This window comes from Dendropsophus ebraccatus, chromosome 1 (assembly GCF_027789765.1).
Source record: "Dendropsophus ebraccatus isolate aDenEbr1 chromosome 1, aDenEbr1.pat, whole genome shotgun sequence".
Classification (NCBI taxonomy): Eukaryota; Metazoa; Chordata; class Amphibia; order Anura; family Hylidae; genus Dendropsophus; species Dendropsophus ebraccatus.
The window spans coordinates 83,262,614-83,275,046 of record NC_091454.1 but is presented as its reverse complement, the minus strand read 5'-3'; the positions used below and the strand labels follow the sequence as shown (position 1 = coordinate 83,275,046).

Genomic DNA, 12,433 nt, shown 5'->3' with positions numbered 1-12,433 from the left:
TATCGTTTGCATAATCGTTAACAATTAACTATCTCAAACGACCGCTGTTGTGAAAGACCTGAAAACGTTCACTCATTTCTATGGAACGTTAATCGTTACTTATGATCGTATTTGCGATCGTCTTTTTCTTCACTATTTCTTTGCTATTGCGTTTGTATCTACTGCGAACGACCAAACGACGTCTTATTCAATGCGAACGTTTTGCGAACGAGCAACAATAAAAATAGGTCCAGGTCTTATAAGCGATCGTTCGCTCGTTAATCGTTAACTGCATTTCAACCGAACGATTATCATTTAGATTCAAACGATTTAACGATAATCTGAGCGATAATCGTCCTGTGGAATAGGGCCCTTAGAGTCACCAGGTAATATAAATAGGGTATATAGAAAGTTCTGCTACTGTTTAAGGCAAATTTTATCTAAAAATCTTCACTAAGTTGAATCCTTTAAATGTTGTATAACAGGACTAAATGCTAAGACGATGATTGATCTGACTGAATTTAGAAATGTAAAGGTTCTTAGACAGCAACAGTACAGAGCTGAAAACCAGGTTCTTTTAAAGGAGGTAAGATATAGTTTTACCTTTACTTTCTCTTCATATAAAAAAACTCAGTCTTTATTGATTTCACTTGCTAGGACCTAATAGGAATTTTTTAATGTTCTCTTTAAGTTTGTTTTGTAAGCAGTGGGATATATTTTTTTTAATTATATGGGTGCTTGACAACATGACATCAATTGTTGTGGGTGTATTAGTTCTGTTGAATGTATAGTTGTCCTTGTTGTATTGTTTGATTCCACTTTGTCACAAAAATAAACAAAGTACATATGCATGCAGTGAAATTACATTATGTGACTACATGAAAAATGGATCTTAATTGCAGTGGGTGAATTTGTTCTATTAAACGTGTAGTTGCCCTTGTATTGTTAGATGCCACTTAAATGCCGTAGATGCCGCATAAATAATGTCTACTGAGAGATGGCCATTAAAACATGCAACAGCCTTTTAGAGCTGTACAATAAATCCCATAAATAATCAACAGTATCTATATACTTTGACATTGGAAATGATTGTGTAGGGTCTTGAGGATCACAAAAATTTACTCTCTCTCTCTCTCTCTCTCTCTCATATATATATATATATATATATATATATAATATAATTAAAATTTATGTTGTTGCAAAACAGATTGAGCGACTAGAAGAAGAACGCGTCGAACTTAAAAAACAAATTCGCAAGCTTGCCCAAGAAAAAGGGAAAAAATCTGCAACTCTTGGTAAGATAAAATATTTTCATGCGGTATTGGCTTTATTTTGCTTTTTTTTATACATTTTTCTGTAGCTATAGTATGACTGTGACATATGGATGACAGGATCACAGCACGTGAAAGATGGCCAAGGGGAGCCTTCACTTAAATAACACACATTACAAAGTTGTATAACTGTGTAATGTGTGTTATTTAGTGAATAAATGTTTAACACTGCACTACCCCTTTAAGGTGCATTTTCCAATATGCTTACTGTACCAGTTTTGCACTATTCCCGCACCAGCCTTTTTGATTACTTGGAAGTAGTTCGCTTTCACAATCAAGTAGTGTGTCAAAGTGTATTCAGTCACAAGATGTAAAATGTGAGCATGTGATGGTTATGAGTAGAGATGAGCGAACCTGGAGCATGCTCGAGTCCATCTGAACCCGAACTTTCGGCATTTGATTAGCGGTGGCTGCTGAACTTGGATAAAGCCCTAAGGCTATGTGGAAAACATGGATATAGTCATTGGCTGTATCCACGTTTTCCAGACAACCTTAGAGCTTTATCCAACATCAGCAGCCACCGCTAATCAAATACCGAACGTTCGGGTTCGGATGGACTCGAACCCGATCCCGGTTTGCTCATCTCTAGTTATGAGCAATGAGTACGAAGAAGAGCAAAAATGCATTCAGAGGTTTTAGATAATAATATAGAGGCTCATTTCCCATCAGCTTTTACAAACAGGAGCGCAGTAGCAGTTCTAAAACTCTGCAGCTATCGGTGTATGTACTCTCCTTCCCACTAACTATAAAACTGCTCTCCTGGTACCTTAGGGTAGAAGTGATCTCCTCAGCAATACTCTGTATATGGTGAGAGACATGCAGTGGAACAAGAAAGGTGGAGCTACATTGGGAGCTGCCAGTGGAATGATGTATTCCTGTGGTTCACAGACAAAGTGAGATTCTCCACACATCAATGCATGTAATGTACTGTGTATCCCATAACATAGCTAAGGGTTTAAGATGTGTGGATGTAGCTGAGCTGGAATGAACCAAATAACATTGCTAGAATCTTGCAGGTGAGCTAGAATTTTATAGCCGAAAAAATAAATTAATTCCGGAGTGGTTTTTTTTTTTTTTTTTTTTTTTTTTTAAATAACTGTATTTCACTACGAGTTTTACCCCTTTTAAATATGATAATTTTTGGTTCCAGGGTTAATGGCTGATGACCTGCTCTTGAATCAGAACACTTTCACAGAAAAACAAAACATTTCCAGTTTAATGTTGGTGGATAGTACAGAAGAACTTAAGGCAAAGGTAAATTAGGAAATTATTTCTCTGATTATGTTATCTGATAACTTCCATTCCTACAACAATAAATGTTTAGGACTGGGTTCACACCACCTCTGTGTATTCCCTGGACATCACAGGTATCTATCAACATACTACCAAGAATGGAATGCCAACATTTACTGTAGTAGACAGCAGAAGGCTCAGTTTGTTTCAGTGGCCATGTGACTTTGTTTAGGTTGCTTTCCGCTGGTATATGAAAATTTAACTGGACTCAATAGTGTGATCTGCGTGGTTCTTTAAAATCAGTGTATATGACCCTAACTAAGTCACTAGGTGTCTTCGTTTGGGCCATTGAAATGAATGGGGCTTGCTGCTGTCTGCCACAGTATACGTTGTCATCCCATTATCAGAATAGGCCAATCAATTGCTGATCTGTGATGTGTTGGAAGCTGACTCCCCCACCGACCTGCTGTTTAGCAGGGCTACCACATGCTAATCTATGTAGTGAACTGGGCCAGAAAATTGTAAGTGTTGTGCAAAAATTTTTAATCTTTGTTTTCTTGTGTAAGCACTGATACTTTCTCCATGTGTTGACTTCAGTTGCATACACCACATACTTGACAGAAACCTTGCCAATGTCTATACATTGGTTTGTGTAGTTCCTCCACCAAACACCATCAATGCAGACGTAAAGGACAATTTCCTCATGTCCTATTAACCATTCTGACCTCATCCCTCCACATTCAGATGTTTTTAATGTTCATGTAGGTGTTACATAGGTATAGGTTACTGCCACTAGAAGGCACTGACACGAAGTGGAAAAAAAAGAAAGTGACTCTTCCTGAGCAGGATATACCTGTCCACTGGCACTGAGTTAATCTGCTTTTACTTAGTGTCTGTACCCTGTTTCTCCAAAAATAAGCCCTTGCTTGATGATGTTGGGTTTTTGGAGTAGGCTTCAAAAATAAGCGCTACTTCAAAAATAAACCCTAGTTAAAGTCAGCACCTCCAGAGCTAGGTTATGTCATGTAACATCACTTAGACAGGGAATAGGGGTACAGTAGCTCCGAACTGTCCTGGACAAGTGCCCCACTACTTCCTGCCACGACAAGGCAAAATCTACTTACCCATATCCAATTTCTGCTCCAGAGGCCTGCCTCCCAAATCCAGATTCAGGCCAAATTTATAAATAGATTGAATTGGATTGCTCAATCCTCTGCTGCAATGATATGAAGACAGTCACTTTGCCCATTCCTAGCTGGTGTACTAGGCAGTGTAACTCAGACCATAGCCTCTGCTATATGGTGTGGAGGATATACTACTGAACCAGTCAAGTTAAGATGTGAAACCATTTATATTTCCCATTCCCAGAGGGTGTATTTATGCTCTGTTAAGGAGATCCTGTGTCATGCTTTTGTAGTCATGTGGCAGACAGAAGACATGGAAATGTTTTCCAGCTTGTTGGTGGTAAACCTGTAAAGTCAATAGAGAACAGGAAGCACTAAGTACTAAGGAGTAAGCAGATGGACAACTGATATATTTGATGTACATAGTCAAACATTTGAGACAAAGCTTGAAAACAAGACATCAAGATATCAACTGTATAGGGAAAATCTGGAGGTGAAAATTCATGCACTTCATCTAAGAATTGCTGTACAATAAAAAAAAGTCCCCAGAGTTGTCAAACACTTCCTTCCTATTTTGTAATGCAGCTGCCTTCACATCCTAACCAAGAATTCCAGAACTGTTCTGCTTACTTCAGCCAACTACTTATGATGAGTAAGAACATGGCAGTATATGACAGATTTGAGGCTCTTTAACCCAAATCCATAGACCATATCAAGATTCATTTAGTAGAGTTAAAGGAGAACTCCTGCCAAAAGTGAAAATCCAAGGACAGGGTGGGACCATAATAAAGACATTACACTTACCCTTTTTTGTGCTACTGCAGTGCTGGGCCCACCACTCATGTTTCCCCACCGGTGTCATGCAGCTCCTGGATTTGTGATGTGACGACACGGCTCAGAAATGCCTGCTCAGCCAGTCAGTGTCTGAGGCTGGACACATCTGCAGTCACTGACTGGCTGAGCAGTTAGTTCCTGAGTGATCTTCATGAATACATCGTAAAGTGATCAGTGTTTAGACTCTCTGTTTGTTACTGTCACCATATAGTTCCTTTGGAAATAGACCGTTTCCCTATTGCTGAGGGTGGTGTAAAGCTAATGAACACGCTATACTTGTCTCCTCTGGGCTCCCGATCCTTTTCTGATTTCTTCATCTTTCAGGTTCTGTTTTGACATAACCCCACAGGACCTTTCCAGGTCAGCCAATCAGTGGTTTCAGAAATGTTACATCTCCATTACTGATTGCCTAAGCAGGTAGGTCCTGTGGAGTCAGGACAACGTAGAAACTGGAAGAAGCAGAGACAAGCAGAGGATTGGTAGAGATACGGCTGTAGGGGACTGGAGCAGATAAGCATACCATGTATTTTTACACCACCCCCAGCCCAGGGATACTTTGTTTTCCCTGCACAATCCCTTTAACCTCTTCATTCGAAGCACATAGGGCCCTACTGATCGGTAAGTAATGGTATATTCTAATAAAGCCAACACTTAATTTCGTAAAAAAGTTTTCAAGTTGTTAATGGGTTTTTTACTTTATTTCTTTGTTTTAGTTAACTCCTGCACAAATCTTTTGTTTGTAAGGGTCATGTTATACACCTTATATAGTTTATAAAATTATTATTTTATTTTAAGAATGAACATTTGTCAAGACAGTTAACTGACAAGGATAGAGAGCTGGAGCGAAGCAGAACAGTTATTACTGAGTTAAAGTCAAAATGTAAGTAATTTAATATTTTTCCAGATGTGTAGTGGTATGATGTGGTGTTCACTATAGGAGCAAACATGGTGTCCTAAAGGTTCTTCTCACCCACCGCTGGCACATCTTAAGCCATCTCTAAAGTGAGTGGGACAATTATTATTTTCTTTACACATTCTTCAGCCATCAGCCTCAGCCCAGCTGCCAAAGATCTTTAAAGGGAATCTGTCACTAGGTGTATGGTGCCTTAAAGTGTCACTGTCGTTATAACTTTCAAAATATAACAGTAGATGTGATATAAAGAAAGTTTGCATTCGTTATTTTTTTGTTATCATGCTGTAAAACAAAGCTGAACTTACCAGAAATCCAGGTCCAGTCTCCTGAAGGCAGATTTTCTGACTTGTGCTGGTTGAAAAAACAGACTAAGGGTGCCTTCACACCTACCGGATCCACAGCGGATCTCACTTCTGCGGATTCGAAGCGAGAACCGCTGCGGATCCGGTATTAATTCACCCCTATGATAGAACATATTCGCAGCGGGATTGACATCCCGCTGTGAATATGTGCTTTAACCCCTCACTGTCCGCAGCCCCGCCGCCGCATTAGCCCATCCTCGGCCGCATCCCCTGCCGCATCCAGCAGCCCCTATCCCCGGCCGCATCCTGCAGCCCGCCGCCGGCTCATATTAAAGCACATATTCACAGCGGGATGTCAATCCCGCTGCGAATATGTTCTATCATAGGGGTGAATTAATACCGGATCCGCAGCGGTTCTCGCTTCGAATCCGCAGAAGTGAGATCCGCTGTGGATCCAGTAGGTGTGAAGGCACCCTAAACACAGGAATTCCAGCCAGTACAGTGAGTCACAGCTCAATGTGTCCATCATCAATCACATGGCTGCCTTGATTTAGATTTTGAAGGTTATACCGACCGTCACACTTTAAGTGAGGGCAGCATAAACTAGTGACAGAAATGGTGAACAGATTGGATTATTACACCAGCCAAACTCCTAATATGCAGGAGAATAGGATTCTTGCCATGCCCCTCCCCCCTCCAGCTGCTGATTGACAGTTGCTGCTTATACACAGCATGGATAGATAACTGTCAATCAGTGGCTGGTGGGTGGAGTTTTCTGCTTCTCATGAATAATGAGGACTACTGGGCTCATACACATAATAGAGAGGACTACTTTTTTGTCCATGTTATTCAGGGCGCTATCTGGATCAGCTGCACAGAACAATATAAGTGATACATCATTCTATTCAGCTTCTCTGTCACTGATTTATGCTGTCCTGAGAGAGGACAGGCTAAACGTGCTGATCAGCTGATGATTGTCTCTTTGGCTAATCTTTTTTTGTTTGTTTGTTTGTTTTCCCCCTGTCTTTATGACACAGAGAGATTATTGCTCAGTGTAATAGGGCCCTAACACAGGTAGTGTTGTAGATATAGATGAGGGGAGAGATGCAAGGAGGTGCAGTACTGTGGAGAGCTGAACTGTATTTTAAAGCAAATAAGTGACCAGTGTAGCAGGTGGACAGAAAGATGAGTCTGGCTGCCCCATTCAGCATATACAGTATTACAGCAGTAGTGAAACTGAATGTATCAGAACAACAACTAGAGTTGTGGATGTTTCCACAGTAACAAATAGGTAACTTTTGGAGATGTTTTTGAGCTGCAGCGGACATGGATTAAAGGAAAGATATTGAACATACTCCAAAAACAGTGAGTGTGTTGCTTAGGAGTTAAGATACCACACCCTTGTTAGTAAATGTAGGAACTACAAGAAGCTCAGCTTTGCACAGATGGTTACACCACGTTTTTATAAGTTCACCTTGAGGCCCCAAAAATTGCCATTTTACAGGCAAAAAAAGAAGTCTGAAACCTTTAGCTATTTTTTCAGTCTTCTTTTGCATTTGGGCTGCTTTTTTTTTTTTAGACTACAGCAAAAGCTACAGCCCACGAATTGGCTTTTTGCTTTAGAGCTACCCAGGGATGGTCTGAACCTGACGAGTTTCGGGTTCATATGAACCTAAACTCTCTGCAATGATTCCCGCTGTCTTCCCCCTCCGTGGAAAGGGTGGATACAGCCGGAGGACCGCCTGGAAAACTGGGATACAGCCTATGGCTATATCCCAGTTTTCCAGGCAGTCCCCCGGCTGTATCCACCCTCTCCACGGAGGTGGAATACAGCGGGAATCTTTGCCGAGAGTTCAGGTTCGTACGAACCCGAACCTCAGCAGGTTCGGACCATCCCTAGTCAGGACCTACTGATTATATGTCCACAGTGCTGCATTGTAATAATCTCCTCCTCCTTTTAACTTCTTTTGTGTGATCTACAATGATCTGCAACCCACTATGCCTGCATCCTGGTGTAAGATGCACACCAGCACAGAGCTGGTGCAGATTTCTGAGGCTGTTGCACAGCACTTTTGAATGTGTAGAATTTTTTAAGTGGTGGGTGACTCTTGAGAAATCCAGTGGATAGGACACATGTGGGAATTTAATATTAGAGCACTGTATGAATTTCCTACCTAAATACTGCAGACCAAGGTTCTTTTTTTTTTTCCTCACTACCTGATCTACATCTACAATAGAAGATAAAATGACAGCACTTGTAAAGTTGTATGATCACTTCTTATAAAATTTGATTTGTCTCTCAGTAAAAGGACTTTCAGAAGAAAATAAGCAGTTTCAGCAAGGAATGGGAGAAATCTTACAAGCCATTAAGGACTCTCAAAAAGGCTCCAAAGAAAGCGAAGCATCTCTATTCATTCCTAGTTTGGAGAGACTGGTTCACGTGAGTTAATATAATAGAAATTGTGTAGTCTAAATGTATATATGTAATTTGTGTGCCTTATGTTCATTTATCAAAATGAACATGCATAAGAAAGCAGCTATAAACCAGCAGACCTGAAAGCACGCAGAAAAAATAGTTAACCACTTAACAGTCACATTAATATTGGAAAAAGCCATGCCAAGAATGTCTTGTCATGTACCCTTATATTTACTGAAGCATAGCATCCCACTCTTCTTGAAGGGCAGCCCTCATGTCATTGAGGTTCTGGGGTACAGAGTTACGAGCCTCTACACTCTTCTTGATCTCAGGTTTTCTATGGAATTCAGGTCTGGAGAAAGTGAAGGTCACTTTATTTGAGGTACCCCAGACCTAGCAGCCGTTCCCTAATGATGCAACCTTAAAGGGGTAGTGCACCAAAACATTTTTTCTTTTAAATCAACTGCTGCCATGAAGTGCCAGAGATTTGTAATTTACTTCTATTAAAAAATCTCAAGCCTTCCAGTACTTATCAGCTGCTGTGTGTCCAGCAGGAAGTGGTGTTTTCTTTCCTGTCTGACACAGTGCTCTCTGTTGCTTCCTCTGTCCATGTCAGGAACTGTCCAGAGAAGGAGCAAATCCCCATAGAAAACCTCTCCTGCTCTCCAGACTGGAAATAATACCACTTCCTGCTGGGCATACAGCAGCTGATAAGTACTGGAAGGCTTGAGATTTTTTAATAGAAGTAAATTACAAATCTCTGGCACTTCATGGCAGCAGTTGATTTGAAAGAAAAAAAATTTGGTGCACTACCCCTTTAATGAGCTGGAGCATTGTCATCCATAGGGATGAAATTAGGCCTGTGATGTTCATGCAGAGGCACAATGACTGGATTAATAATATTACTCAAGTAGTATCATTCACAAAGGGGGAGATTTAAGGTACGCCAGGGATAAGGTGCAGGTTCGCCCCTTCTCCCTGGCGTACGCCTCCCGTACGCCCGGCTTGCCCGATGGGCGGGCTGGCGGAGCTTGGGGGTGTGTGATAAGGCGGGGAGGAGGCGGTGGCCTACTCCAGCGTCTAATTTATCATGATTTACACCTGCAGGCGCAAGTCATGACACAAATCTACACCTGCTGGAAGCTGGTGTAGATTTGGTATGCCAGGCGCAGATTCAGCGTGCGCCTCTTAGTGTATCCTGTTGGGGAAGAGGGGGCGGGGCTTAATATAAGACTTCGTAAATCCCCCCCCCCCCCCCCCAAGTGTACAGCAGTTCTGTATTGAATAGACACACATGCCCACAATGTAACCCCACAAACTAGTACCGTCTAACAAGCTCCTTGTTAGAGAACAGTAAATTGTGCAAAAAGTTGTGAAATATTAAACATTTGGACATGTGCGGAATAGAAAATGCACATGTGTATAGCCTTGTAACTGTACCCCAGAACCTCAATGACCTGAGGGCCACCATTCAAGAATTGTGGGATGTGAACAGCATAAGACATCATTGTCTGCCTGTAATTGATGCTCAAGGGTTGTGGTATACCAATCACAGTAATTTGCTTTTGTTTTCAATAAATAGTTTGAGATGAAGAATTTGCCATGGCATGCTTCTTCTTAAGTGTCCTACTTTCATCGTATTCCATAATATCACTGTAGCACAAACTTTTTATATTTTGCAGACATTTCTGCCGCAAGTGAAATATCTCTAACCTTTTGTAGTGTATGTGCTGTTTTATGTAAATTGTTTACTGTGGTGTCTGGTTTTTATCCATGGCTTAAGATTAAAAAATATTTAGAAAACTAAATTGTCTGGCATGTTAAGCACAAAGTGGAAATTTAATAAAAGGAGGAAATAAAGCAAGTAATAAGCTGCAAGTTCAGTTTCTCACCAAGACGAATTTTACCACACAGGAAGTTTAATAGAAAATAATTTTCTCCCTTTTTATTTGTTTTCTATTTTTGTAGAAAGCATTTGTATTGAGTCATACTCTGTCTTGGCCTAAAATATATTCAGCTATATTATGTGTCCTTTGAGAATGAGTTCTAGGAAACCCCATCTCTTTTTTTTATTCAACGGCTTTTATTGAGAAAAGGAGTGCACACAAATGGAGATTTTCACATAAGACATAATCCACATAACAAGCAGGAAAGTACAAACGTAACCTGAGCGCTATCGTACAGCAGTTGGAGCTCACCATCATTTATCTAGACAATAATAAAAGTAGTAGAACAAAATACCCCAAAAATAAGGTCCAAAAAGAGGCATTGCGGACAGGCGCCGCCAGACAGGACCTGCTAAACAGTATATTATCACATCAGTGCGAACTGAAACAACAACAACAAAAGAAAAAAAAAAGAAAGGGAAAACATAGGAAATAGCTTATACGCAGCAAAGAGGGAGAACAAAACAAACAGAAACAGAAGAGAGAAGGAGATTGCCAGTGTGGTCCGTCCAAGCCCCCTAGAGAACCCAAAACTCCCAAGAAACCCACATCACAGCCGGGATGAGCCCCCATACCTACAGTACTCAGGAGAGTCAACAAAGGTCGACCAAGGCATCCACAGCACTGTGGTATCCCTAGAGCTAGCTAGCAGCTCTGATCTTAATTCCTCCATCCGGTGAATCACCATCACCTCCGTCAACCATTCCAGCACCGTAGGTACCACAGTGTTCCTCCAGTGTCGTGGAATGACTGCATGTGCCGCTGTCAGAAGAAACCTGACCAGCGATTTCCTCTGACCCTTTAGAGTCCCCGGCAACCTCAACAGCAGTAGGACCCAAGGATCCAAAGGCAGCTGGACAGAGGTGATCACTTTTATCAAGTCAGTCACCTGTGCCCAGAATGACTGGAGTCTAGCGCACTCCCACCAAATATGGAGCATAGACCCCTGTGCCGATTCGCATCTCCAGCAGGTATCAGGAACACTGGGGTATACTGCGTGCAAGAACGCCGGCACTCTATACCACCTGGATAATATCTTGTAATTAGTTTCCTGGTATCTGACGGAGATCGTTGACTTGTGGCAGAAGTGGTAGATTTTCCCCCAGTCAGATGGGCCTATCACACATGCAAGTTCCCGTTCCCAGCCCCCTTGAAAAGCCGGAGGTGCAAGACTAGAGGAAGAGAGTAAGAGGGCATAAATTAATGACACTGCGCGTCCGGGGAAGGCACCCACCACACATAGATCCTCAAAGGGAGACAAAGGCCTGTGAAACTCCAGGAGGGTCTTATTGGTGGTGTAGTAATGTAACAGCTGGTTATATTGTAATAACATCGCATTAGATCTATTACTCTCCGAGACTATATCCTCATACCGTTTCAGCGAGGAGGCCGTCAGGAAGTGTCGGATATGGAGAGTCCCCACAGTGCCAGAGCCCAAAAAGGTGGAAGAAGCCCTTCCCGGTAAGAAGTCCGGATTATGTGTGAGTGGGGTTAACGGCCCTCCAGCCACAAATAATGGAACCTTTCGAAACTGTGTGTGGAAGGCAGAGATCGTGGTGGAGGAAACAAAGGGCAGGGAAGCCACTCGTATACGTGGCCATCTGGACGGCAACATCCACAAAATGGACGAAAGCGGCGTATCAGCCACCTCCGACTCCACCGCCACCCACAGCTTCGTTGAACAATTATGGAACCAGTCCAAAACTCTGGTTGCCACTGCCGCTAAATAATATAGGAAGGGGGCTGGGAGAGCCAGTCCACCGGCAGCTTTAGGCCTAATCAGAGTCGATCTAGCAATCCGAGGTCGTGTGGATTTCCAGACAAATCTCGAGAAAAGCCTAGTGAGGTCAGCAAAGAATTTCCTAGGGACGGCGGCAGGGATTGTCTGAAACAAATAAAGCAAGCGGGGAAGCAGGTTCATTTTAAGTATGTTTATCCGCCCAATCCACGAAAATTCCTTCCTGTCCCACTTAGTAAGATCACCCTTGAAACGCTCCAACAGGGGTGCAAAATTGAGCGAGAACGTCTGAGATAAGGCCGCGGGTACATGGACTCCCAGGTACCTAAAAGCCTTATCCGTCCAGGAGAAGGGAAAAGTGGCCTGCATGACTTGTAAGTCACGTCTATGGACATTTAGATTAAGGGCCACACTTTTGGTCAGATTGATCTTATAGTTACTGAGGTCACTGAAACGCTGCAAAGTGTCCATCAGAGCGGGAAGAGAAGAAGACGGTTCCGTGAGATACAGGAGCAAGTCGTCGGCAAATGCCGAGCATTTAAGGTGGTGGGAGCCAATGCGAACCCCTTTAATATCCCCATTGGCCCTTATAGCCTGCATGAGATGCTCCATCACTA

At 42.2% G+C, this 12,433-nt stretch overlaps 1 protein-coding gene across 3 annotated transcripts in view; it reads left to right on the top strand.

Annotated features, from left to right (window-relative positions):
• Positions 1-12,433, top strand: part of CEP290 (centrosomal protein 290) — a 175,895-nt gene that overhangs the window by 36,408 nt on the left and 127,054 nt on the right. For all 3 annotated transcript variants that reach the window (XM_069974121.1, XM_069974113.1, XM_069974129.1), the window contains exons 15-19: positions 465-565; positions 1,187-1,274; positions 2,461-2,564; positions 5,297-5,381; positions 8,020-8,156. In XM_069974121.1, coding sequence (XP_069830222.1) covers positions 465-565; positions 1,187-1,274; positions 2,461-2,564; positions 5,297-5,381; positions 8,020-8,156 — 515 coding nt within the window. The remainder of the gene's footprint in view (positions 1-464; positions 566-1,186; positions 1,275-2,460; positions 2,565-5,296; positions 5,382-8,019; positions 8,157-12,433) is intronic.